Consider the following 23,342-nt stretch of genomic DNA (forward strand, 5'->3'; position numbering starts at 1 on the left):
GTTCTCAAAGCTTTCCACTGCACCTCGGACACTTGAATCTGAAATTCAAGTGTATCAAAGAGGGCGAGGGTTAGACCACGACTGCCAAGACTGCTTCCAGGATTTCCGGGCACAGAGAGGGAAAATCGTGATCCTGGATCACCCACCCAAAACAAATGAGCCAGACCCTAAGCTTTGACTGCAGCCTCCACCATCAGAACCCCTTGGATGCTGGTGACCCGAGCCCCCACCCGCCTCCGCAGGGTCCGGGTAGGAGGAGGGGTGCGCAGATCAGGGCACCGCAGGTCCGCGCGGGGGCGGAGCCGAGCAGGGGGCGGGGCGCCGCGGGAGTCCGGCTCCCAGCCCTTCCCCACCCGCAGCGCCTTTCCAAATATGGGCAGAGCGGAAGCGGCGGGCAGACGTCACGGCGCCGGGTGGGAGCCGCTGACGAAAGGCGCTGACGGCGCCTACGTGTCACCGTGGAAACCAAACAGTAAATAGGGGACTGGCCGGCTCCTGGCGCTGCCTGCGGGAGCGAGCTGACCTGGAGTAAAGGGCCGGAAGCTGGGAAGGGCTTGGAGACACCTTGGCCTTGACAAAGCGGGGCGCGGGCGCCGGGAGGGTGCCGAGAGGGAGGGTGTAGGGACGCCGAGACCCCCGGGAGGTGCCTGGGAAGCCCGCGGAGAGGAGCCCTCCCACCTCCCGAGCGTTTCACCGGCCTGCAAGGTTGTTGCAGACTTGGTTTTTCCTTACTAGCCGCTGAGCAGGCAGTCGTTGGAGGGGGGGGGGGGGGGACACCCTGCCTGGGCCTCAGATTCCAGCGCTGCCACTCAGTGCAGGCCACAGTCTTTCTGTGCCCTAGACTGTCGCTATATTATCAAGACCTACCTTAGAGGGTACTTGTGACTATTTTGAGTATTTTTGACGTAGTCTCACGGATCCCACGTGGAGCTGGACTTCACTGTGTAGCTGTGAAATGACCTTGATCCTTTGCCAACACTTCCAAAAAGGTGAGAAAACAGGTATGAGCCACATGGTACCCTGTTCATACAGTTCTGGAACTCAGACCCAGCGCTTCTTTCATGCTAGGCAAGCACTCTGGCAACTAAAGCACAACCCCAGCCCTGTGACTATTTTTAATACAAATTTATCTTTATTATTTTTATGTACGTGCCTGTACACGTGCATACAGGTGTGCCGGATGGATGTGTGTACTGAGAACTAGACTCGGGTCCTCTGCAAGAGCAGTGTTCACTCTACACCGCGGAGCCGCCCCTCCAGTTCTACCACCTTAAAAAAAAAAAGTTACATAGTATTTAGAATAGTGCTGCACACACTGTCAGCCCAAGTTACTGCTGGCCGTTGAGCTACCACGACATCATTCAGTTGGTGTTATGTGTTCCTGATGGTCCTTCAGTTTCAAAGCAAACAATTTTAAAGAAATCTTCCATTTTAAAGAGCACACTAAGGAGATAACATCTAATAAAAATGCTAAATGCGCTCACTATGATGCACATTTGCCAGTAGCATGACAAAATATCACGTTATTACATGCACTGCTCTATAATGACCTATAAACACACCAAAATCCCAGGTGCTCAGGCAGACATTGATGGTGTACACCTTTAATCCCAGGACTTGGGGGTGGGGGGCGGGTGTTCAAGATTAGCCTGGTCTACAGAGGGAGTTCCAGGGCAGCTGGGGCTGCGCAGAGAAACTCTGTCTTGAAAAACAAAACAAAAAACCCAGATGCTCATACCCAGCGACAGAACTACTGAAGTAACTCAAGTCCAGTTTGTCTTCACAGATACTATGTTTTATCAGTTTGGTTTTGCCTGTTTTAGTTTTTTGTTTTTTGTTTTTTTGTTTTTTTTTTCAGAAAGGATTCATGACCTTCGTGCTGGTCTCAAATTTGGTACGCAACAAAAGATAGCCTTGAACTCTATTTCAGAGGTAAATCTACTTCTCAGTTTGGGGTTTACAGATGCAGGATACCATAACCAGCTACTTTACTTCAAATCTGTTTTTGGTTTTGGTTTTTTGTTTTTGGTGGTGGTGGGTTTGGGGGGTAGTTTTGGTTTGCTTTGGTTTTTTTTGTTTGGTTTGGTTTGGTTTGGTTTGGGGGGGAGGGAATCAAGGCATGGTGACACACTCCTTTTAATCCCAACACTCAGGAGGCAGAAGCAGTCGGATCTCCATGAGTTCAAGGCCAGTTTGATCCAGGCCAGCCAAGACTAAACTATGAGACCCTTTCTCAACAAACAAAGAAAGTTAGTTTAAGGGGGTCAGCAAGATAGTTCAGCTGGGAAAGCTCTTACAAAGCAAGCCTGATGTTTGAATTTGATCCCTGGAAGCCATGTAGAGATGGAAAGGGAGAACAGACTCCCTAAAGTTGCCCTCTGTCCTCCATACCACCATGACACAAGTGCACACACACATACACAAATAAATACATGGGAAATACAGAGCTCACCCTGCCTCAGCCCCCAGAGGGCATTTGTTTGTTTGTCTTGTGTGTATGTGAAGATAGAGCTGCTTCTTTCTTTCCTTTGTGCGGCTCCTTGGGATTGAACTCGGGCTGTCGGGCTTGGCAGCAAGCACTCTACTTGCTGAGTCATCTCTCTAGCCAGTCCCAGCCCTGATGGGCATGTGTCAATCTCAGAAGGGTCAACTATATAACTAGAGTCAAATTCTAATGATCTGGTAATGTGGTTAAGCAGTTTGGGCTTTCAGAGTCACAGAGTGTATATTCAAATCTCAGGTCTACCGCTTACCAGCTGTGGGCCCTGGGCCAATGCATTTACTGCTTCCTGGATCGTACTCCACACCTGTGAAATGCAGAGACTAATATCCGTCTCATTGGCCTGTTGTGTGCTGAAGACCAAATGAGACAGCCATTTGACAAGACAATGACTCTGTGCCTATCAAGCACCAGTTGCTAGTGGCATACTGGTTAGCAGAGCAGACAGGGTCCCTGGCCCAGAACTGTGCCTGGATAAAGCAGAGGCTGGCACATAACAGGCTCGTGTGAAACTTTACCCCAGGGCCACAGGTTCTATGCAAACCTTGGGCTCTGAATAAACCCTGCCAACTCATTTCATCTTCTGTTGGGTTATTGTGATTGCCTCCACTCCCCCTGGGTGGATCCCACAGGCATTGCAAACCTAATGTGTTCCACATGCACCTTAATTTCCATATTCCCCAAACCCATGTCACTGGTGAAAAGACACTAGTGAATCATAAGCCTACCTGTGTGTCAAGTTTGGTAAATCTAGACATGAACTTAGATCCACTCCATCACCAAGTCTGGGCAGTCCTTCCCCCTAGTTACCCCACCACCACTTCCTTCACTGAACCTTCGAACAACTCAACTAGCTAAATTCATCTGGTCTAGAATCCTCCTGAGACATGCTATCTCAAACACAGGAGGATTCTAGGCATCACACGAAGAGATAAGCTGCTAAGTGATGACCTTAAGAAACGTCTCCATCCACAGTAGGAAGTAAACTATAGGAGATGACCATGGCGCTTGAGATACGTTGGCCATGTTATGAGAATGAATGGTGGCAGATACCTGAAGACAGCACTGCTTGGAGGAGCACACAGGAGAAGGAAAGAGGAAGGCTCAAAAGATGCTGGCTAGACAGCATAAAGGAAGACTGTGGAACCTTGGGTATGACAATAACACAAGCATCTAGGACGCCCAAGATAGGACAACTAGGGAATGTCATAAACTGGGTGCTCCTGCACACTTAAGCATTGCCGGGGCATAAATGATGAATAAATGAATGAGTAACCTGGCCACAGTTATCTCTTCTTGGCCTGCCTTTAGCCTCCTCCCCGCTGATACTGCAGTACTGATGGAAATGGTAGATCCCCACCCTCCCTCCGCTGAGCTCCACCCCATGTATTTTATAGGATTAGCCTAGCAAAGCCAAATTCACTGCTCTATGAGTCTGTGCTTTAGAGTGGTTCAATACCTTGAATATCTCTACCTCATCCACCTCCAAAGCCCAACTCAGAGGGCACCTAGAGAATCTCCCTAGTAGAGCACCTCACTGCCTTCTTTCCCTCAAACCTGCAGTTTCTAATGTGTTATAATGTATGTGTTTATGTGTCTTTCGCCTTTACTGGGGTCCACATTCTTTTAGAACACAACCGTGTCTTGCTCGCTTCTGAATCCAATGCATGATATACAGTTGGCACCCAGAACCTTGCTGTTCTATGAAATTCGGCCCCCATTTGTTTCTCTGACCGAATGTTGTCCACCAAACTCATAATAACAACCAACCCTTCTACCATATTTTTTCGGGTCTCAGAGCTGTAATGAGCCCTGTCAATATGCCAATTTGCTTTGCTGAATGCTCGTAGCAGTCTCAAAACAGTTAGCATCTCCATTTGCCACTGAAGAAACTGAGTACAGAGTACTTAATTTGCCTAAGGTCAAGGAGCCAGAATCCATAACTCAGTTTATATTCTGGAACACTTTGCTGGATTGGATCCAGTTCCTCAATTCCAGATTAGTTTATCACGTCCTGATAAATTTGCCTGTGATGATAGTCATATGATTTGTTAAAAAGCCCCCAAATAGATGTTGTTTTTTCTCCCCAAAATAAACGCTGCAACTGGAGCCCAGGCCATTTACATTTAGGATAAAGGTGCTGCCTTTTGTCCCAGGCCTTTTAAACTGGGCCCTTTCCTTATGGGATTACTGTAATGTTCCTTCCTTTTGCAGTGCCAGGGAGCCAACCCAGGGGCTCACACAAGCTAGCAAGCCCTATAACACTACATCCTAAGTCTCTGGGCCTGTCTCTGGGATGAAGTGAGTTTTATTTGTTTGTTCGAAACAGGGTTTCTCTGTGTAGCCCTAGCCGTCCTGGAACTCACTTTGTCGACCAGGCTGACCTCAAACTCGAATGAAGTGTTTCTTTTCTTTTCTTTCTTTTTTTTCTTTTTGGTTTTTTGTTTTTGTTTTTTTTTTAAGTGTTCCTGACATAGCAAACAATTAAACACCTGCGAGTCCCCAGACTTCTAATCACCTGCTTTAACCAAACCCATGCACTGGGGCGGGGGAGGGGAGGGGAGAGAAAGGACTTTTGAAGCAGAGCTGGTGACCAGACCAACCAGCCTCCTTGAGACAGTAGCCAGAACCCTTCCACTCTTTCTTCTGCAGTAACAAAACAATGCTTTTTGGCAAAAGAAAGGTAGTTTAGCTTAGTCTCTAAGAGGGTGTGTAGACCATAGAAACGGGTTGTGTGCAGCGAAACTAGCTTAGATTTCTGGTGATTGTTCCTGCATGCGTAGACAGTGGCACTCTGTCCAGCCGGCCGCTTGCAGAGATGGAAGGCACACACCACATCTAGTGCATCTTATCCCCCGGCCTGTTGTCAGGTCTGGACCTTCTCTAATGATGCTGATGTTGATAACGGAATGGCTAACTCTTACTCTCTCATTTTAATGCAGACTTAATTACAGGTTGCATCCTCTGGCACACCAAATGAACTCTGGAAGTCTTTTAACCAAAGTGAAAACATGTTGATTATTCTTTAAGGAGAATTGAGTTGATGTGTGTCCATTTGGCAGTTAATTTTTCTGTTTACAAAACAAAAGCAGCAACATCAACAAAACAAACAGGATCTTACTCTGTGGCCTGTGCCATCCTGCTCTGCTCCTGCTTCAGCCTCCCCAGTGCTGGAATTGTAGCAGGAGCCACCATTCCTAGAGCAAGTTTTTGAAATGAGCGTGGGTAGACAAGTGTGGGGGTCGGAGAACAACCTAGTGGCTTGGTTCTCTCCTTCCACCTTTACGTGGCTTCCAGGGTGGAACTCAGGCTCTTTTATCCGATAAGCCATCTGGACAGTGCAGAGTTTGTTGTTGCTTAAGCAACAATTGATTTTACTTTTAATTTATACCTGTGTGTGTGCATGTGTGCATGTTAGTGCCGGTGCCCACCAAAGCCAGAGGTGTTGGGTCTCCCCTGGAGCAGGAGTTGTAGTCTATTGTGAGCCACTCATTGTGGCTTCTGGGAATTGAACCTGGGTCCTCTGGAAGAGAAGCAAGTGCCAACAGCTGAGCTAGCTCTCTCTCCAGCCTGGGGATTTGTATTTAATAACGGGACATGCTTTTCTACTCTGGAAGAAGTCCAACTATACTCTGACATTTTTAAGGTTTTCATCTGCATTCCCTCATTTATTTTCATTTATTCGATAACCCTAAGGGACACTGGGACACGGTTGTGATCAAGGTGCAACAGGTCTTTGCTCTCATGGGACTTAGAGTTCAGTAATGAGGGGCAAGACCTTTACTTTTTTTTTAAGTAAAAGAAAACTTAGGTTGGCTGTTGCAGCTCATGGTAAATGCTGTGGAAACCCAAATGGGGATCATGAGAAAATCACGTGAAGGCAGTGTGTGCAGAAGACAGCCAGGACAGAATGACCACAGAAGGCATCTAGGAGGCTTAGCTTTGAGCTAAGCACTGAATGTCAAGAAGCAGCCAATTTTGGGGAAAGGGACCTAGATAGAGGCCCAGCAGCACAAACCATACCTGCTTGAAGGAATGAGTGCTAGATGTGTCCAGAATCAAAGGAATCCCATGAACTGTGTGTTTACAGGGTGCGGGGCTTAGGAAAGCTGAGGAAGAATCAAGGGTCAGCTCATTAGCATTGATAGCAACCCCAGCACCTGATGTTCAGCATCCTAATGTCAGTCCTGCTCCTTAACCTTTGGAGAACTGTTTGGGAGGAACCTTGTGCATAACTTAAATGACGCTTTTGCTTTTGAGACACTGAAACTTGAGGTCATTTGCTTAGACTTTGTCTCTTAAGTAGACGCAGCGAGACTGATCTGCTTTCACCTATGGGAATCGCTGTTGACACAAAATAACTGTTATCAGAACAAAAAGCGCTTCCCTTTAATTTTGATAATTGCCTGAGATGTAGGGGTGTGTGAAGATGACCTGGAGTCTGTTGTCTGCGAGTCTACAAAGATGGATATCTTCTGTCATCTGAAAGTAATTTCAGCACACAGTTCCAAACTCACTTCGCTGAAATGGCAGAAGGAATTCAGGGGAGGCAATGAAGGAATCCCAGAAATGAAGGCTAGAAGTGGGGTGTGTGTTTGCAGCCAAATGTAAAAGATGTAACATACCTATTGCCTGATACCCTATGGGGATCGGGTGGAGGGACACAGGACTGGAACTGAAGTGACAGAGCATGCTCAGACTCCCTTTCTGGTTGTGGAAAGCAGGTAGGATTTACTCATTCACTCACTGAGCAAAATGTCTATTAACTCTGTACTATAGCTCCAAACTAGATCTTAGAATCCATTGGTAGGTCTGGCCCCTGGTGTTTAGCCCTTTCTGTTTGTGTACAGGTCTATATCAATACGTGTGGTCATGACGATGTGCAGGTGTGATATCACTGAAACCAGCTTGAGCTGTATCTTCTGAGCAGACATGGAAGTGTTTTCCAAAAGAAAGTTAGCATCCCCAGTGTCAATCATCCTCAGGAGTTATTGGGGGATTTGGAAGAAGTGCTGTGGCTAGACAGGGAAGGCCTTTCTTTCTTCCCTCTAGACCATGAATGGAGCTGGCAGGGAGCTTGGAAGGTGACAGTCCTGTGGGGGATCCCATGAATTCTGAGAAGGCTTTTAGAGATTCTGTCTTCTTAGAATGTCACCGCTCCCCTGTGGATGGAGTATAGCCTGGGCTGTGGTGAACTGAAGAAGGGTTTGTGTCATGGCTGTCAAAAGGAAGCTTGTTTTCCATAGCCAGTTTGGGGCCCCACAGGACCATTAGTAAGGCCCCCAGGGCAAGCCGCTTTCCTGTATTGCCCTTCCCTATCTGGGCAATCTCGGCTTGTTATCACCACACATTAAAAGAAGCTCACTGGGTCCTTATAAATACTGCCTTCATTCTAAAGTTAGAAATCACATTTAAAGGATATTTACCCTTTAAGGAGCAGACAATGAACCTAAACCATTTTTTTTTACATTACATTTTATTTATATAGGATCTCACAGTGTAACCCTGAACTCCAGGTGAGCCTCTCACCTCAACTCTGGGATTGTTGGAGTACCAACATGGCTACTCTTAACTCAAGACTGGCAAAAGCAGTGTGCAAGGGGTGTGTGCCATAAGGACTGGTCTAAGAGACCTGAGTGAGTTGCTCTGAAGTGTTGATCGTCACGGTAAGAGCAGCAGCTCAAGACTAGTGAACTGCCATTTGAAATAAAAGACGTAACTTGCCAGAGGATGAGGTCCACCATGACCTCCAAGTGATTTTCATTACCACTAATGACCCGGAAGCTCCCCTTCCAGCCAGCACTTGGGCACAAAGGGTGGGGCTCAGTCTCCTTTCATTGTGGTTTGTACCTGTGCCAATGAGAGCAACCAACCTTACCAGAGGCATCCCAGACAAAGGTCGTGTTCTTCTTTGAGACCATAAACTTTCTCAGCTACAGCTTATTCAGCATCTGCTGACTTCTCCCTACTGAACTATTATGTAACTTTTATTTACAGAATGATCAGCCATTATTTGTGCTGCTTGAGATCTCTGAATTGTCAGCCCCCCCCCCACACACACTGTAATCTGAATGGCATTAAAGTAACTTCAGAATTAGAATTTGTTTTTCACTGTGCCATAGGATAAGACCCTCCCCTCTTTTCTTCTGAGAATAAAAAAGGTCAACTAAATGAGCATAGGTTAGCGTGAGGAACTCAAGCAGGCATGACGGTGCCTACCTGTAGTCCCAGCACTTGGGAGATATAAACAGGCTGTCTAACAAGTCTGAGGTCAGACTAGCCTACATTGGACCTATCTCAAATAATAAAAAAAATGAAAAAATTGTTGTTTTTATCCAAGGGAAAACTTTTTTAGTTTTTCAAGACAGGGTTTCTCTGTTTAACAACTCTGACTGTCCTGGAACTTGCTTTGTAGGCCAGGGTGGCCTCGAACTCACAGAGATCTGCCTGACTGTGTCTCTCAAAAGCTAAGATTAAAGGTATGGGCCACCACTGCCCTACTCAACTCCTAAAGCCAAGTATTAAGAGGCAGTACAGGAGGGCCTGGGAGATGGTTGAGAGCAGTTAAAAGCACTTGTTAGTCCTACAGAGGATCCGGGTTCAGGTTCCCAGCACCAGCATGGAGGCTAAAACCATTGTCTCTCAACTCCAGTTCCAAGAGATCTATCGCCCTCTTCTGCCCTCTGTGAGCACTGCAGGTATATGGTGCATAGCCAGCAAAACATTCTAACACATAAAATAAAAATAATACACCTTTAAAGAAAAAAAAAGAGGCAGCTCAGGGCTGGCAGGATTGGCTCTATGAGCAAAGGTGCTTGTCACCATGCCTGTTGACCTGAGTTCAATGCCCAGGAAGCATAGCTTCTGGAAGTTGTCCTGTGCCCTCCAGTGCCATGGTACATGAATGCCTTCCACATAGAGACAAATAAATATAAGTTTGAAGCTTAATTGAACAAAAGAGGCAGTTCAGTCTAATAGACTGGACAAGAGTGGGAAGTGGTGACTCGGTGTGCAGGGTGGAGGGTCATTCATTTCAGCCATTCTTCTACTGACCCACTTCTAACATAAGAGTAAATCTTCACATGATTTTGTAGGAATAAGAAGCTCAGCTTGCTGGTCATCTGTAATAACCAGCACTGACGAGCCTGAGGCAAGATTACTGTGAGTTTGGGGCCACCCTGGGCCTCCTAGCAAGATCCTATCTCAAACAATACCAAATAAAAAGTTAGAATTGTTTTTCTAGAACTACCCTCTGTTAAAGGATTCCTTTCCCATGAAGACTACTAAACCTAAGATGAGCACATAAATTCAAGAATGTCCCCTCCAAAAAGCAGAAAAGAGAAGCATGTCCTTGCTCAAGTTACTACACGCAGCTTTCAGCCCCCAGGGCAGGTAGAAAACCTTAGCAATGCAATCTGAACACATATATCTGTAAAATATTCTGAACTAGCGTTTCCTTCTGTGTGATAAGGGAACAGACAAAGGCGTGTCTCCCTCCAGAACCTACCCATCTAGACAAACTGGTCTCCACGAATGCCTTCCAGAAACCATACAATAACTCTCAGAACAAAACGAGCAACGAGGTGGTCGCATTCAACTTAAATGCTTTTATTGACAATGTCTTGGAACAATAAGCAAACAATGCTTAAAATTTCATCCATATTCACTTTCCACATGTCGAAAGACCTCAGGGTAGAAAAAAATAAAATAAAAATATAAATATCTGAGAATCCATCTTAATAAATAAATTGAAAACACAATAAAACGTTTTCATGGAAAACTGTTAATGTCAGGACATTCAGATCACCTCAACAATGCATGATCAGTAACATCACGATGAACATTGACGCCGAAGAGGAACTACAGTACGTGGATATAGCTATTTAGTTCTATCTACTGGAAAATAAAGTTCAATTTTTCTCTTAGTTTAACATTGGTCATGTCTAATTGGAACACACTATTGCCAGATACACAGTAGGTATTGTTAAAATCAGCTGCACTAGATACAATCCGAGAATATCCAGCACCAGGTTAATTCCAATAATGAACCCAACAGATTAGTTAATGCTATGAGAAGACTAAGGAGAAAGAGGAAAGAGACACAGACCCAGGCCTGGCTCACATGCTACTAACTACCAGCTCTCAGGTGTCACTAGGAACAAAAGACTCCATGCGCTTTTGCTACAACTCCGGAAGAAATGAGGACTTGAGTCCAGATGTGGATGCGATGCTTTCAAGTCCATGAGGCCCACAGCCTGGTGTGTTTCACGCACAGACAAGGTCCTCCCTAGGTCTACGGAAACCCTCGAGGGAAGACGTGGTTCTCCTCTCTGTAATGCACCAGCTCAAAGCAGTGGCACTTTTGAATGCCGGCTGCCTCCCCTTCCCTGACCGCTCACAGGGCGAGTAGTGTGGGTGAGCTGAGGGAGTCAGAGGAGGGCTCGTTGCTGCTGCTGCCCTTCCGGTGGGCAGCTGCACAGCTAGGGAAGGAGTCAGCCTCCGGGTAGGTGAAGACAAAGGAAGACGTGTAAGTAGCACAGCTGGGAGTACAGGTGACCACCGGGGTGCATAGGGGCTCCAGCTCTGTGACCATGGGCCCCATCCCCAGGGAGCTGCTGTGTAGGGGCTCCCAGTCTGCTGCATAGAAGGAACCAGACAGGTCCATGTCTGGCACAGATCGGGCGGTCTCAGAGCCACTGGGTCGGGATAGTGATGGGTACAAGAAGTCATCAAAGGGCTCAGCCTTCAGCTCCACATTGCTGATGCTCTTGACTGGCTCCAGCGATGTCTTGGGCTCAGGGTCATTGAGAAGAGGCAGTGAGAAGGCCTCCTCAGACTCTGGGGTAGCAGCCTCAGGCAGACCCCCAGTCAAATCCAGGGAAGCCACCGACATCTCTTCTGGGAAGCCCAGGTCATCGGGCATCTTGCAGGCAGGTCGGTGGGCTGCCAAAATGAACTCCAGTTTTTCCTTTTCTTTCAGCAGATTGGCAATCTCCGTCTGCAAGGCAGACTTCTCCTCTTCAAGTTGGTCTGTCTCCTGCACAGGGAGAGAGGAAGGAAAGCATAAGACACAGTCTTGCCTAAGGACCCTCATCCCTTAGTCCCAACCTCCAACTTGGAAGTTGCAGAAGTAGCCAGCAGGCTCTACCTACCGCTTGGAGAGTATCAGTCAGCTCCCTCCTCCGATTCCGGCATTTGGCTGCAGCCATCTTATTCCTCTCCCTTCGGATTCTCCGTTTCTCTTCCTCTTCGGGAGACAACTACAATAATAATAAAAAAGGTCCAACCTTCAGTAAGATTGTCTGTCATCACCTCCATTCAGTCACCCCAGTGAAACTGGCTCCTGCAACACCCGCAGCTCTTGGTGAAGCAGTTTTTTTTTTTTTTTAACCTGCAGTTGTCAGGCTGGGTGTGATTTGCATATAAAGTAAGATCTTTAGCAAGGGAACAAAGAAGCGACCGAGCTAAAGAACGGGGTAGGAAGCTGTCTGGGAAACTATCTAGGGTACTTCTGGGGGCCAACTATCAGAATCTGACAAGGGAGGGTAAGGGCTTGCAGTCACGGCTCCAGATCCGGAAGTGCCGTGAGTTGTACCAGGGTTCTACACTCTCTGTTGTGTCCTCCCCGCCCGCCACCTCCCCTCCTGCGCGCTGCCTCCCAACCCCAGGTCCAGAATCGCTCGCAGCTCACCTGCTCTACTTTGCCTCTCCTGCCAATGCTCTGCGCTCTGCCGCCTGACATGGTCTTCACCAGTCCGGTCCTGGAGTAAGCCCCAGTTGACGGGGTGGGGACTCCGTAGGGATGGGGCGCTCTGGTCTGCGATGGGGCCACGGAGGAGACCAGGGTGGGCTGCACCAGCCACTGCAGGTCTGGGCTGGTGGAGATGGCTGTCACCGTGGGGATAAAGTTGGCACTGGAAACGGACAGATCTGAACAGAAGTCCTGAAACAAAACAGAAAGAAGAAAGTGGAGGTGAGCGAGCAGGTTCCAGACAGGTGGAGCAAGTAGCCTTAGTGTCGTATGCAGCAGGGAGAGAGAGAAACATTCGGGTCAGAGACTTGCTTATGTCTTCCTGTATGTATCTCATCCGAGATAAAAGCTCTCCCAATTTCCTCCCTTGAATTCTGCAGCGCAGCTTTTCTCCTCCATCCTACCGCTGCGTTCCCGTTATCCCTTCAGCATCACTCGCTTGAAAGGGGGTTTGATATAAATATCCCTGACGTCTGCGCTGACGCAGGCGCCGCTCCGGAGTCTCCAGAATGAACTCGCTTTTTATCAATGAAACTGCCTTACACACCCGCCCGCAGCACCCTCCTCCCTCCTCCCTGCTCCAGGCTGCCCCAGGAGGGGGGATTGCCGCTGTTTGCCGCCTCGCAGGCTCTCGTTAGCTAGTCTTAGCTCGAGCCCCGGGCTGATCTCAAAGACAAGACACCAAGGGAAGAGCGCAGGCCACTCAAAATAAACCTGCTGCGCGGGAAGGGGGTACTAAGTCTTACTATGACAAGCGTGCAGGCGCTCAGACAAGTCCTGGATTCCCAAGCTAGGGCTATTCTGTCCGCTCCAGTCTCCCTCCCAAGAGAAAAAGTGAGACCTCCTTCCAACTGACGTCCCTGAGTGTCCCATCCCGGTATCCCCTTCTCTGCGACCCTCAGCGCGGACCCGGCGGCTGCACAAAGGCAAACTCACCTGTGCGTTGACAGGGGATCCCATGCTGGAGAAGGAGTCGGCTGGGGAATGGTAGTAGGAAAGATTGTCCCCGGCCGGGGAGGCACTGCTGCACCGGGAGGATGATGCCTCGTAGTCGGCGTTGAAACCGGAGAACATCATGGTCGAAGTTTAGGGAAATCCGGGCGAGGGGTCCAGGGACAGACACTGGTGGGAGCTGCGGAGCAGAGCTGGGCTGGGAGCGCGATCACTGCTCGTTCGCGGCGCCGCTGGCTCTATCCAGTCTTCTCAGTAGCTAGCTGCAGTCGCGGTTGGAGTAGTAGGCGCCTCCACCGGTGCCTTTATAGAGAAGCGCGCGAAGTGAATGGACTTGGTTAATACGTCACTGGCACTGGGCGGAACTGTGGCGATGGAGGGGGAGGAGCGCGCCAGGGCCCTCTGCAGCCGCCCTGTCGTCAACTCCCCGCCCCAGATCCCCCGACCCCCGACTCGTCAAGCGATTTTCACCTCTGAGTGTTCACATTAAGGGTCTTAGAGGGTCTCCTGAACTCCCCGTATGTAGGATTTCGGGGATAGTCCCCCCCAGGAGTACAGGGACCGGCCGTGGAAACCTGCTGACGCAGATGTCCTAATATGGACATCCTGTGTAAAGGAGGGAGGGACTGACGGGAACTGCTTGCCGGCTGCAGCCAACTCTGAGGGTGCAGTGCGGAGGGGGGGGGGGAGCAGAGTGGGGGCCGCGATCGGGGGAGGGGAGGCGGGAAAGGCAGAGAAGGCGAGCGAACATTCGCACCTGATTCAGTGTGGACCCATTTGTCCCAGGGTCAGGGCACGAGATGGGGTCGCCTCCTTTCCACGGTCCAGAAATCTGGGACATTTCTGAATCTGGTTTAGGAGAAACAGGTACGTAACCCTAAAGGCTCGAAACCTCCGTTCCCAAAGGAAAGCTTGCCCACCGCAAATCAGTGCAAATAAATAAATAAAATGGTATCAGCTTCTCAGCCCCTCGCTCCAACCCCTGGCCTCGAGTAACACTAGGACTGAGGTTGGAAGAAGTGAAGTATTCTAAATAAGTGCACAATAGCCCATTTTACCTATGATACTGAGTCCATTCATTCATTCGTGTTTTAAAGGAAGAAAGCACCCCCCCCACACACACACACACACACACTCCCTGGCTCTTAGCCACTTGGAGGTATTAGGGTGGCTGTCAGCCCCCAAAGACACTGATGAAAAATATTACGCAAAACCTCCCTGCAAGGATGCCTGAAGGGGTCGTTTGCCTAGTTTTGAGCTGGGGCCGGGGTGGGGGGCGGTTATTAGTGAGAAGGGGGACAGCTCTGGGTTACAAAGTGAAGTGATATCTGGCGGAGAACGCAAGTCCGTGCTGGGGAGGTGGGGGAGGGGGGACTGAATCCAAGCCTGTAACTGCGCTTACGGGGACCAGTAGCGGGTGATTTTCCAGTTCGGACCTGAGAGGGAGGGGGACCAGAGAGGGCTGGAAGAAGGGTGCCCAGCCCGTGGTAGGGGAAATTTTGGCTTCTGGAACCTGAGCACAGCTCTGAATTTTGGAAGATGGAACTTTGGGGAGGCTAGGTGTGTAAAACACACCCCTACATGCTCTCAACCTCCTCCGTCCTTCTGCAAAGGACAAGCCAGGTTAGAGTGACTGGGCTCGGTTCCAGAGCGCCGGTCACCCCTGGGGTACGAAACCGCAGACCCTCGCAGAACTCAGGTGTCCATTGGTCTCCATTCTATGGATTCCGGGGGGGGTCAAGCCAATCGGTGGGCATTCCAAGAAAGGCTAGAGAGGATTAGGGCAGTGAATGTATCTTTAGGGGCGCAAGGGGCACAGAACCGCAAACCTGCCTCGGGCCGCCGCACCCGGGAGCTAGGCGATCTTGCTATAGATAGTAACAGCGAGCGGCTGTTTACAGCAACACAGCGCCGCCAGGGCCGTCTCCAGGCGACGCGGCGCGGCCCGGCGCACGGTCCGCCCATCGAGGCCACCCGCCCTCCCTGCTCCCCAGAGACCGCGGCCTCCCTGGCTGGGCTGCGGCCGCTCCCGCCGCCTGACATCACCCTCGGGTCCGGGGGCTGATCCCGGCTGGCTCCTGGCTGTGCGCTAGCCTCCATTCTTAGAGATCCAAACCCGGCGGGAACCGGGAGGGCAGGGAGGCGGGGATTCGTGGAAATAGGCCACTTGCTATTTTTGCATTCCCTGTCACAGGCAGAGGTGAAAACAGAATTTCATCATTGTTTTATGTCATTGGTTTATGCTGGTGGGAATTTAGGCACGTATTTTTTTCTCACTCGAGGGGGGAGGGGAAAGAGAACAACGCGATACACAAACACAGGCTTCTTGTAGCTAGCTGCTCAGTCCTGCTGTGATTTCGTCGCTTTCAGCTCTGAATTCTAACGTCTCTCATGTGCTTCCACTGCCCTTTACTATGAGAGAGAGAGAGAGAGAGAGAGAGAGAGAGAGAGAGAGAGATTATGCAGACATCTTTCCTCTTATTAGTTTCGACAAAGTAGGTCAAGCTTTGAATTCCTGGGTCTGTCTGGCCTTGCCTTCCACTCATAACTGCCTCTCAGGGGCTCATCGAGAAAACCTAGAGGGATTTGATTTGCTTTCTGTGCAGGTTTGAAGCACCTCCAGCCAACACCTCAAAGATATGTCAAGATTTTATATTCAGGATTTATCTCGTACATCACTTACGCCTCCTTTGGCAATTTAAGAAAAAAAAAAAAGGTCTTGGGGTTAACCTTTCTCCTCCGAATAGCTTAGCTCTTTTTTTCTCCCCTGGCACCATTATGGCTAGAGTGTTGGACACCTAATACATCTGTCCTCTGAAAAGGACAAGCTGGAAAGCTGGAGACTGGAGAGATGGTTCAGTGGTTAAGATCACTGGCTGCTTTTCCAGAGGACCTGGGTTCAATTCCAACACCCTCTCCTCGTGTTCCTGGGCATCAGGCACGCATCTGTTGCACAGGCATACATGCAGACAAAACACCTATACATATAAAATAACAAATAATTTAAAAAGGACATATCATCTCTTAATATCTTCTCCCATTTATTTAACGAAGACTATTGAGGGATTGGGTTAGAGGCTGACATTTACTGTAATAAATGGGGTAGACCAGGCCAGACATGTGGTGTCCGCCTTTAAACCCAGTACTCAGGAGGCAGAGGCAGGCAGATCTCTGAGTTGGAGGCCAGCTTGGTCTGCAGAGTAAATTTCAAGACAGCCTAGGCTACACAGAGAAACAGAGTCTCAAAAAACCCAATATATGTGTGTGTGCTGATATATATGCATATATATGTAATAAATGGGGTGAACCTATCCTTCCTTCACACAGAGCCAAGGCTCCCAGGGAACAGAGTATTATGGGGCTGCAGTAATGGCTTGACAGATCTAAGGATGGAGTAGTACAGGACACAAAGAGGGTTAGTGACAGAACTCAGAGGAAGTGACTGAAATACAGAGGTGGGATCTAGACCATCTGTCCCCTAGGTAATAACATGGCTTAAAAAGGGTCAGAATACCATATGGGGTTCAAGCTCTACTGGGACCCTCCCATCTCCTCCCCCACTAACAACCAGTGTTCATCTTATAAGATAAAGATACTCTTACATCTCGACTTACTCATGGCATTAATTCATTAGCATAAAATTCACACCTTAAGAAATGGGGCAGGCCAGGCGTGTGGCTCCGTGGCACAGTGACTACCTGGCCCTGAGTTTAATCCTACCATCCCAAAACCCAAGAGCAAGCAGAGAAAAGAAATTGTGTTAGGTGTTTTGGCACAGGTGTTTCTAGCAGTGTTCATCCCGGCAGCCAGAACACAGAAACAGCTGTGTCCATCAACAGAGAAATCGATTTTTAAAATCTAGTATACGTCTGTGTACAGTGAAATAGTGTTCTCACTCTTTTTCAAGAGTGGAGGGCATCTGTCCTTTGCAGCAGTCTGGAGGAACCTACAGGACCTCATGCTAGGTGAGATAAGCCAAACACCAGAGACAAATACCTCATGATTTCACTTGAAATCTCAGACTGTGAAACTCTTGGAAGCAGAAAGAAGAAAACAGGTTACCAGGGGCTGGAAGGAGAGGGAAAGTTGGCCGTAAGTACAAAGATACAACTAGGCAGGAAGAATAGGCTGTGGTCTTCTATTGTATGGAACACACACACACACACACACACAATTTTCAGGTTTTGAGACAGGGCCTCAAAGCCGACTGAAAATCACTGCGTAACTGAGGATGACTTTGAACTCCTGACCTCCTTCCTCTACTTCCCACGGGCCAGGATTACAGATGTATGCCACTAAACCTGGCTAATAACATATATCAAAATATCTACAAAAAGAAGAAAGGATTTCAGATGCTTTTATCCACAAAAAAATTGTAAACATTTGAGAGACGATGGACATACTAGCTACTCTGGTTTCATCATTACAGAATGTATATACATATTAAAATATCCTTCACAAATCTTTACAAATGGTCTACCAATTAAAAAATAAAGTTATACTCTCTCTCTCTCTCTCTCTCTCTCTCTCTTGGTTTTTCGAGAGAGGGTTTCTCTGTAGAGTTATTCTCTTAATAGAGCTCACACATTGTAGCCTAAAAATAAAGACAAATCAGTGCCTGCGTGTGAACCTGTCTTTGCCATTTGCAAAGGTCAGAGCAACTTTGAGACCTGAGACAAGCAAGTGTGCTCCAGAGCGCACAGTGCTGCCTCCCAGTAGGGCAGGGATTCTGGGCTCTGGACAAGTCTGAGCATGAAGCAGCAGAACCTTGGCAGTGAGTGATTATCTGTGTTCTGAGTTCCTCTCACTGGAAATCAAAAGTCAAAAGATTATAGTCTCCCTGGGCTGATTTTAACCCAAATTAAAAACCAATTCAGAGTGGGCGCTGTAGCTCCTGCCTGTAACTCCAGCCCTCCAAGTGCCTAGGAAGGAGCTCCAGGTCACCGCTGGTGAAAAAGTGAGACTGGCTTTGTCTTGTAAAAACAAAAACAAACAAACAAATCAAAAAAGAAAGAGGAGCTGTGGCTCCCTGAACCTGCCTGTAAGATTTGTACTTAGGTGCTGAGTGTAGGAGGATCAGAAGCTCAGACTTATCCTTGGCTACACAGGGAATTCAGGGCTAGCTTGAGCTAAAGGAAGAAATGAAAGAAAGGAAGGAAGAGAGGGAGGAGGAAGGAAGGAAGGACAATTCTTTTTCTTCAGCAGATTTGTCTTATGTCATGCAGGCTTTCCTGCTTTTGCTCTGTTCCGTGGTGAACCTGAGCAGCATCAAGACATTTGGTAACGTTTGGGGTTGGGTGTGCATGGGTTAGCCTGTGTTGTTGCAACACTAAGTGAAAGGCTGCTGTCTGCACCGCCTACGTACGTAAGTGCTGCCGCACAGGCCCTGTCCCCAGCGTGCAGAAGTAGTTATCTATTTAGGGAAGTGGTCTGGTGGTGAAGGGTTGTGGTCGGAGCACGAGACTGGCAGTCAGGAAGAAGTGCACACCAGAATCAACTCTTTGGGTGACTTAAGAAAACTGTTTCTTAGACTTCTTTGGCCATTTCTGTGCATGTCTTTTTCTCCCGTTTTTTAAAGACAAGGCTATGTAGTAAGTTCAAGGCCAGACTGGATTGCATGAGAGCCTGTCTCAGAAAGCCAAAAGTGGGGAGGGGGAAGGACAAGACTGTTATTCTCGAGTATGAATAGTTGAAAAACTGGGAGAGAGGAAATAAATAGCATGTTTGCGCTATCTTCAACTGATGCAGACTGCGTGTAACATGTCAATGGCTCATGGTGGGCAAAAGATCAAAGGCTCAGACTCGCCCTTGTTACGCTACCCTGTGAGAAGGTCAGCAGTGCCCATACAGACACCCCATTGTCTCTGATGACAGTTAACTGTTGGAAGCATTCTAAATGTGTTCATTCTGAATGTCTGGGCCCAACAAGAAGTGTCTCGCAATCCCTGTGAGACTCACATGCACGTGAGCCCGGCACAGGGTCTCCGGGATCAGGGCTACTCGGGGTAGTATGCCTCTGCTTGTGAACAAAGCCATTGTCCTTATTTAGAAGAGCACAGGCGCAGATTTGCCACTTAGCACCACCCCACGCACCCGCCACCACCGAGACTAATTAGCGCGAGTGATTTAGCCTCTTTGGGAAGAATTCTGTTTTCATTCTGAACAAGTCTTGGCTTTCTGACAAGAGATGATGTTTCAATGGGAACCCCATCCTGCTGCTAATGTGGGCACTTAAACAAGGCTGTGGAAGTCCAGAACACCATCCATCTGGAGCTGAGGAAACGGGACCTAGGGTCCCTCAGCCCAAGCCTGCTGCGTCTTTCACCAGCGCAGGCAGAATCACACAGCCGTCTGTCTGCCACGCTGAGCCTTGCTTCAGAAACAAGAACACGCTATCAGGCAACAAGGGAGGTCTTCTTCGGGCTGCCAGCTGCTCTAGTGTCCTGAGCTGACCTTCTGTGGCTCTGGTCAGCTTAGCTGCTAGGATTCCAAAGGAGCCTCCCGTAATACGTCACTAAACCTATAGGACAGCCACACACCCTGAGAAACCTCAACTTCAGGGCTCCCATCCAATGAGAAAATCTCACCATCATCAAGGGCAGGGCCGAGGGTGACTAGCAAGGGCTGGCACATGACGCTCTTCAAGGCGTTGAGGCATCTTATCCATCATCTTACTTAACCGAACCTGAAAGAAGCATTGATTATTATAGTGCCAAAGAAATCCTCCTTTCTCAACGTGGAAAAATCCAAACCAGTGTAGGGGGCTTCAGAGCGAAGCTGCCTCCTGTCCATCACAGTTTCAACTCAGATTTAGCAACTTCTCTTTGTCTTCCTGTTTGACTGTCCTGTGAGAAGACTTCCAACTGTAGTTTACCGTCAGCTGAGGTCTGATCCTCCTTGGCTGTCCTTTTACCTGCAGGGTTAGACCTGGAGGATGGCTGGGGAACTCTGAAAGTGACTCACCTAAGAATCTCACCTTCCAGGCAGGGGGCCTCACTTGCCTAGCACGTGAAAGGCCATAGGTTCAAGACCTAACACCACAACAATTTTTTTACCTTTCGACTCTGGGATACCCTGGACTGTGAAGTCATCAGTTAAGACAAGGTGGATGGAGACAGATCACCCCCCTGGCAGTTTCTAATTCCTCATTTCAGGGTTCTGAATTAAATCAGGACTCCAAACTGATCTGCTGTCCCACTCACCCTGCTTAAAATGCAATTTTTAAAATCAAATGTCCAAGCAAAATGACACTCCCTCCTGGTTCTCTACAGCTTCTCTGTCCAGCCCTTTGCCTTCTGACCTCAGCTTGTACCACTAGCTTTTCCTCCACGCCAGCCATGAAGCTGCGGTCTTCCCTTTCCGGAAGGTACCCTGCTGGCTCTGTTGCTGGACCACCGCTCCTTGTTTCCTCTTGCCCCCAGACAGTGACCTGTTGACTCTTCCTCTCAGCAACTGTCACCGTCTCCAGGAAGCCTACCATGCCCCTCCCCTGGTGCTGCAGGCTCCCGGCCTTCTGTCACTTTCTGTCACGTCCCTAGGTTTCCCTTTTAGTGAGCATTTCTGTCTGCGACGCCAGTACTGTCTGTTTGTCCATGCACCTTTTCACTGACTTCCCCAACTAGAGCCTCAGCTCCTCAAGATGGGAGCGCTTACCTGGTTTAGTGAGTATCCATCTTTACTCGGTGCCTACTTTTTTGACATGAGCAGGCATTCAGTTAATGCTTGTGAAATGAATAGATGTTAAAAAGAAGGCTCGTGAGTCTTGTGGTTGAGAAAACAGCTTGGATCTCCTTATTTGGATAAGAAATTGTTGTTTGGTTTTATTGTTTGTTTGTTTGTTTTTGAGACAAGGTTTTCCTGGGTTGTTCGATTGGGCCTCGAACTCATGGTGGTTGTCCTGCATCAGCCTCTTAAATGTTGGGATTGGTACAAAGAGTTACGATGGGTGTGACTTCTTCCCACAAACCTCCTCAGAGAAACCAAAACCCTGGTTAGCATTTTCATGAGCAGAGTAATTCAAAGACTTATTAACCTAAGGTGTATATCTGTTCTAAGAACTGCACAGACTCATCTTCCCAGCTCTCTGAGTGTTTCTACTGCCTGAAACTCTGGAAGGAAGATCCACTCCACCCACAAATGATCAGTGAGACCCAGCACACACACACACGCACACACACACACATGCACACACACACACACACACACACACACACACACACGGGGGGGGCGCGGGGCAGGCATCCTGGATTATAAATTCAATTGCAAATTTGCAAAAATTCAATTGTAATGCTACAATAACTTTTTAGAAAATATTTGCACATAAAAATGTAATAATTTTTTTAAATTAAAAAGCACTTGCTAGGCATAGCATACCCTGTTTACAATCTCAGCACTAGGGAGGAAACAGGAGGATAGGGAGTTTGAAGGCAGCGCAGGCTACATAATGGCAAGACAGTCCCAGTTAATAGTGAAATAAAGGCAAACTAATTACAGAGGCATGGTAAAACTTGTATGAGCCAGGTATAGTGGCTCACACCTTTAATAACAGCACTTGGGAGGCAGAGGCAGGCAGATCTCTGTGAGATCGAGGCCACTCTTCCCTGTCTCAAGAAAACAAAAAGAAAATCTTATACAGGCTAAGTTTCCTGGTGCAAGATTATAATTCCAGCTGCCTGGGAGGCTGAGACAGGCATACCATAAGTTTAATGCAACGAAGTGAGACTCTGTTCCAAAATATAAAATATGAGCTGGGGTGTAGCTCAGTGGTAGAGCACTGACCTAAAATGTGCAAAGCCCTGGGTTTGTTCCCCAGTACAGCAAAGCATAAATAATAAACTTCCATTACCCTAAAATGATTAGCTATTCCTCCCCAGTAATTCAAAGTAAAAACAGTGTTGAACTGAGAAGGAGTTTTTATTTTTAAAAATAAATTGTAAGCCTGGCACTTAGGATTTGGAGACAAGAAGATTAGGAGTTCAAGGCTATCCTGGATTCCATACGCCGTTTGAGACCAGCCCAGGATATATGAGACTCTATACACACACACACACACACACACACACACACACACTTGACAGTATGATGGAATGCTGGAATCATGCCAGAACATTGAGTTCCATGAGGAGGGAGGAAAAGCAGCTTTTCCAGTACCTCATAAACACCTCACGCAACAGGATAAGAGACCCACGTTTCTTGCTTGCTTCTTGAATAACCCTCGTCCCTGCTTCAGCTACTGGCTTCTGGAACAATCTAGCTGTGACTGAATACACTCAGGCGGGAAGCCAGTGTACATTGACTTGCTTGAACTGCACAGAGGGCCTGGTCTACCACATACACAGGGTCACTGAGGAGCTCAGAAGCAACGTTTTCATTAGCCCCATGGGGCAGGCCTGATTTCTGCAACCATAGACACCACCTGTGCGCCTGCCCAGGTCACACACACGCAGCAATGAAGGCATAGCTCTTCTAGCCCTCTGTCCAGACTCATTGGTGGCTTGGACGAAGTCATGGGTTACCTGCGCAGACAAACTCCGGCTGTGAGTTAACAGCCTCTGCTTTTGACTGGACCCTGCTTGCCATGAATAAGAAATGTGTGTGTTTGTAACTAGCACTTTGACATCCAAGTCAAGTTCATTTGAACTCAGAGTTCCATGTAGCTGATGTTTGTCTGAATTTAGAACTTGGAAAAGAGAGAACCAAGGGGTTATGAAATAGTCTGGAGAAATTTAAAAAAAAAATAACAAAACAGAAACCTCTGAGGTTCATCTCACAGTCTCATTGGCCTACTGAAACAGTTCACCAGCTGATAAAGCCAAGCCACGGGAGCAAGCAATTCTCACAGTTTTGAGTCATTTCTTGGAACAATTCCTTCTTCTTTTCTTCCTCCTCTTCCTCCTCCTCCCCTTCTTCCTGTTTTGTTCTGTTTTCTGTTTTTTAAAGACACAGTCTCACCACACAGCCTTGGCTAGCCTGTTCTCACTCATGTAGCCTGGGGTAGTCTTGAGCTCCTGGAAATCTCCTGCCTCAGCTCTCTGAGTGCTTGAAGTATAAGCCTGTTCCTCTATGCCTGGTTCTTCCTAACCCATTTATGAGCCATACGGTAAATGACCATATGAAGAGAGTGGAGAGTTTCACATCAAG

General features: G+C 48.1%; 1 protein-coding gene and 1 long non-coding RNA gene across 2 annotated transcripts; one reads left to right on the forward strand and one right to left on the reverse strand.

Annotated features, from left to right (window-relative positions):
* Window positions 1–765: 765 nt before the first annotated feature.
* LOC121452560 lies at window positions 766–8,489 on the forward strand. The gene is made up of 3 exons (XR_005974855.1): window positions 766–989; window positions 1,859–1,932; window positions 7,989–8,489. It is a non-coding gene; the product is annotated as an uncharacterized LOC121452560 (long non-coding RNA).
* Window positions 8,490–10,093: 1,604 nt separating this feature from the next.
* On the reverse strand, window positions 10,094–13,487 carry Fos (Fos proto-oncogene, AP-1 transcription factor subunit). The gene is made up of 4 exons (XM_041658800.1): window positions 13,188–13,487; window positions 12,192–12,443; window positions 11,653–11,760; window positions 10,094–11,537 (listed from the first exon to the last, which is right to left on the reverse strand). Exons 1-4 carry the CDS (start codon window positions 13,326–13,328, stop codon window positions 10,896–10,898), a joined length of 1,143 nt encoding a protein of 380 aa, XP_041514734.1. The 5' UTR covers window positions 13,329–13,487; the 3' UTR covers window positions 10,094–10,895.
* Window positions 13,488–23,342: the final 9,855 nt, after the last annotated feature.

Source organism: Microtus oregoni, unplaced genomic scaffold (genome assembly GCF_018167655.1).
Source record: "Microtus oregoni isolate MIOR12 unplaced genomic scaffold, Mior012 000009F_ref0000495, whole genome shotgun sequence".
NCBI lineage: Eukaryota > Metazoa > Chordata > Mammalia > Rodentia > Cricetidae > Microtus > Microtus oregoni.

Bases quoted from the DNA above. Each gene is read 5' to 3' on its own strand.
- Fos (XM_041658800.1), bottom strand. From the start codon at position 13,328: ATGATGTTCTCCGGTTTCAACGCCGACTACGAGGCATCATCCTCCCGG. The intron at 12,444-13,187 runs GTGAGTTTGCCT...GTTTTGTTTCAG, and splicing joins GATCCCCTGTCAACGCACAG to GACTTCTGTTCAGATCTGTC. The intron at 11,761-12,191 runs GTGAGCTGCGAG...TTATTATTGTAG, and splicing joins GGAGAGGCAAAGTAGAGCAG to TTGTCTCCCGAAGAGGAAGA.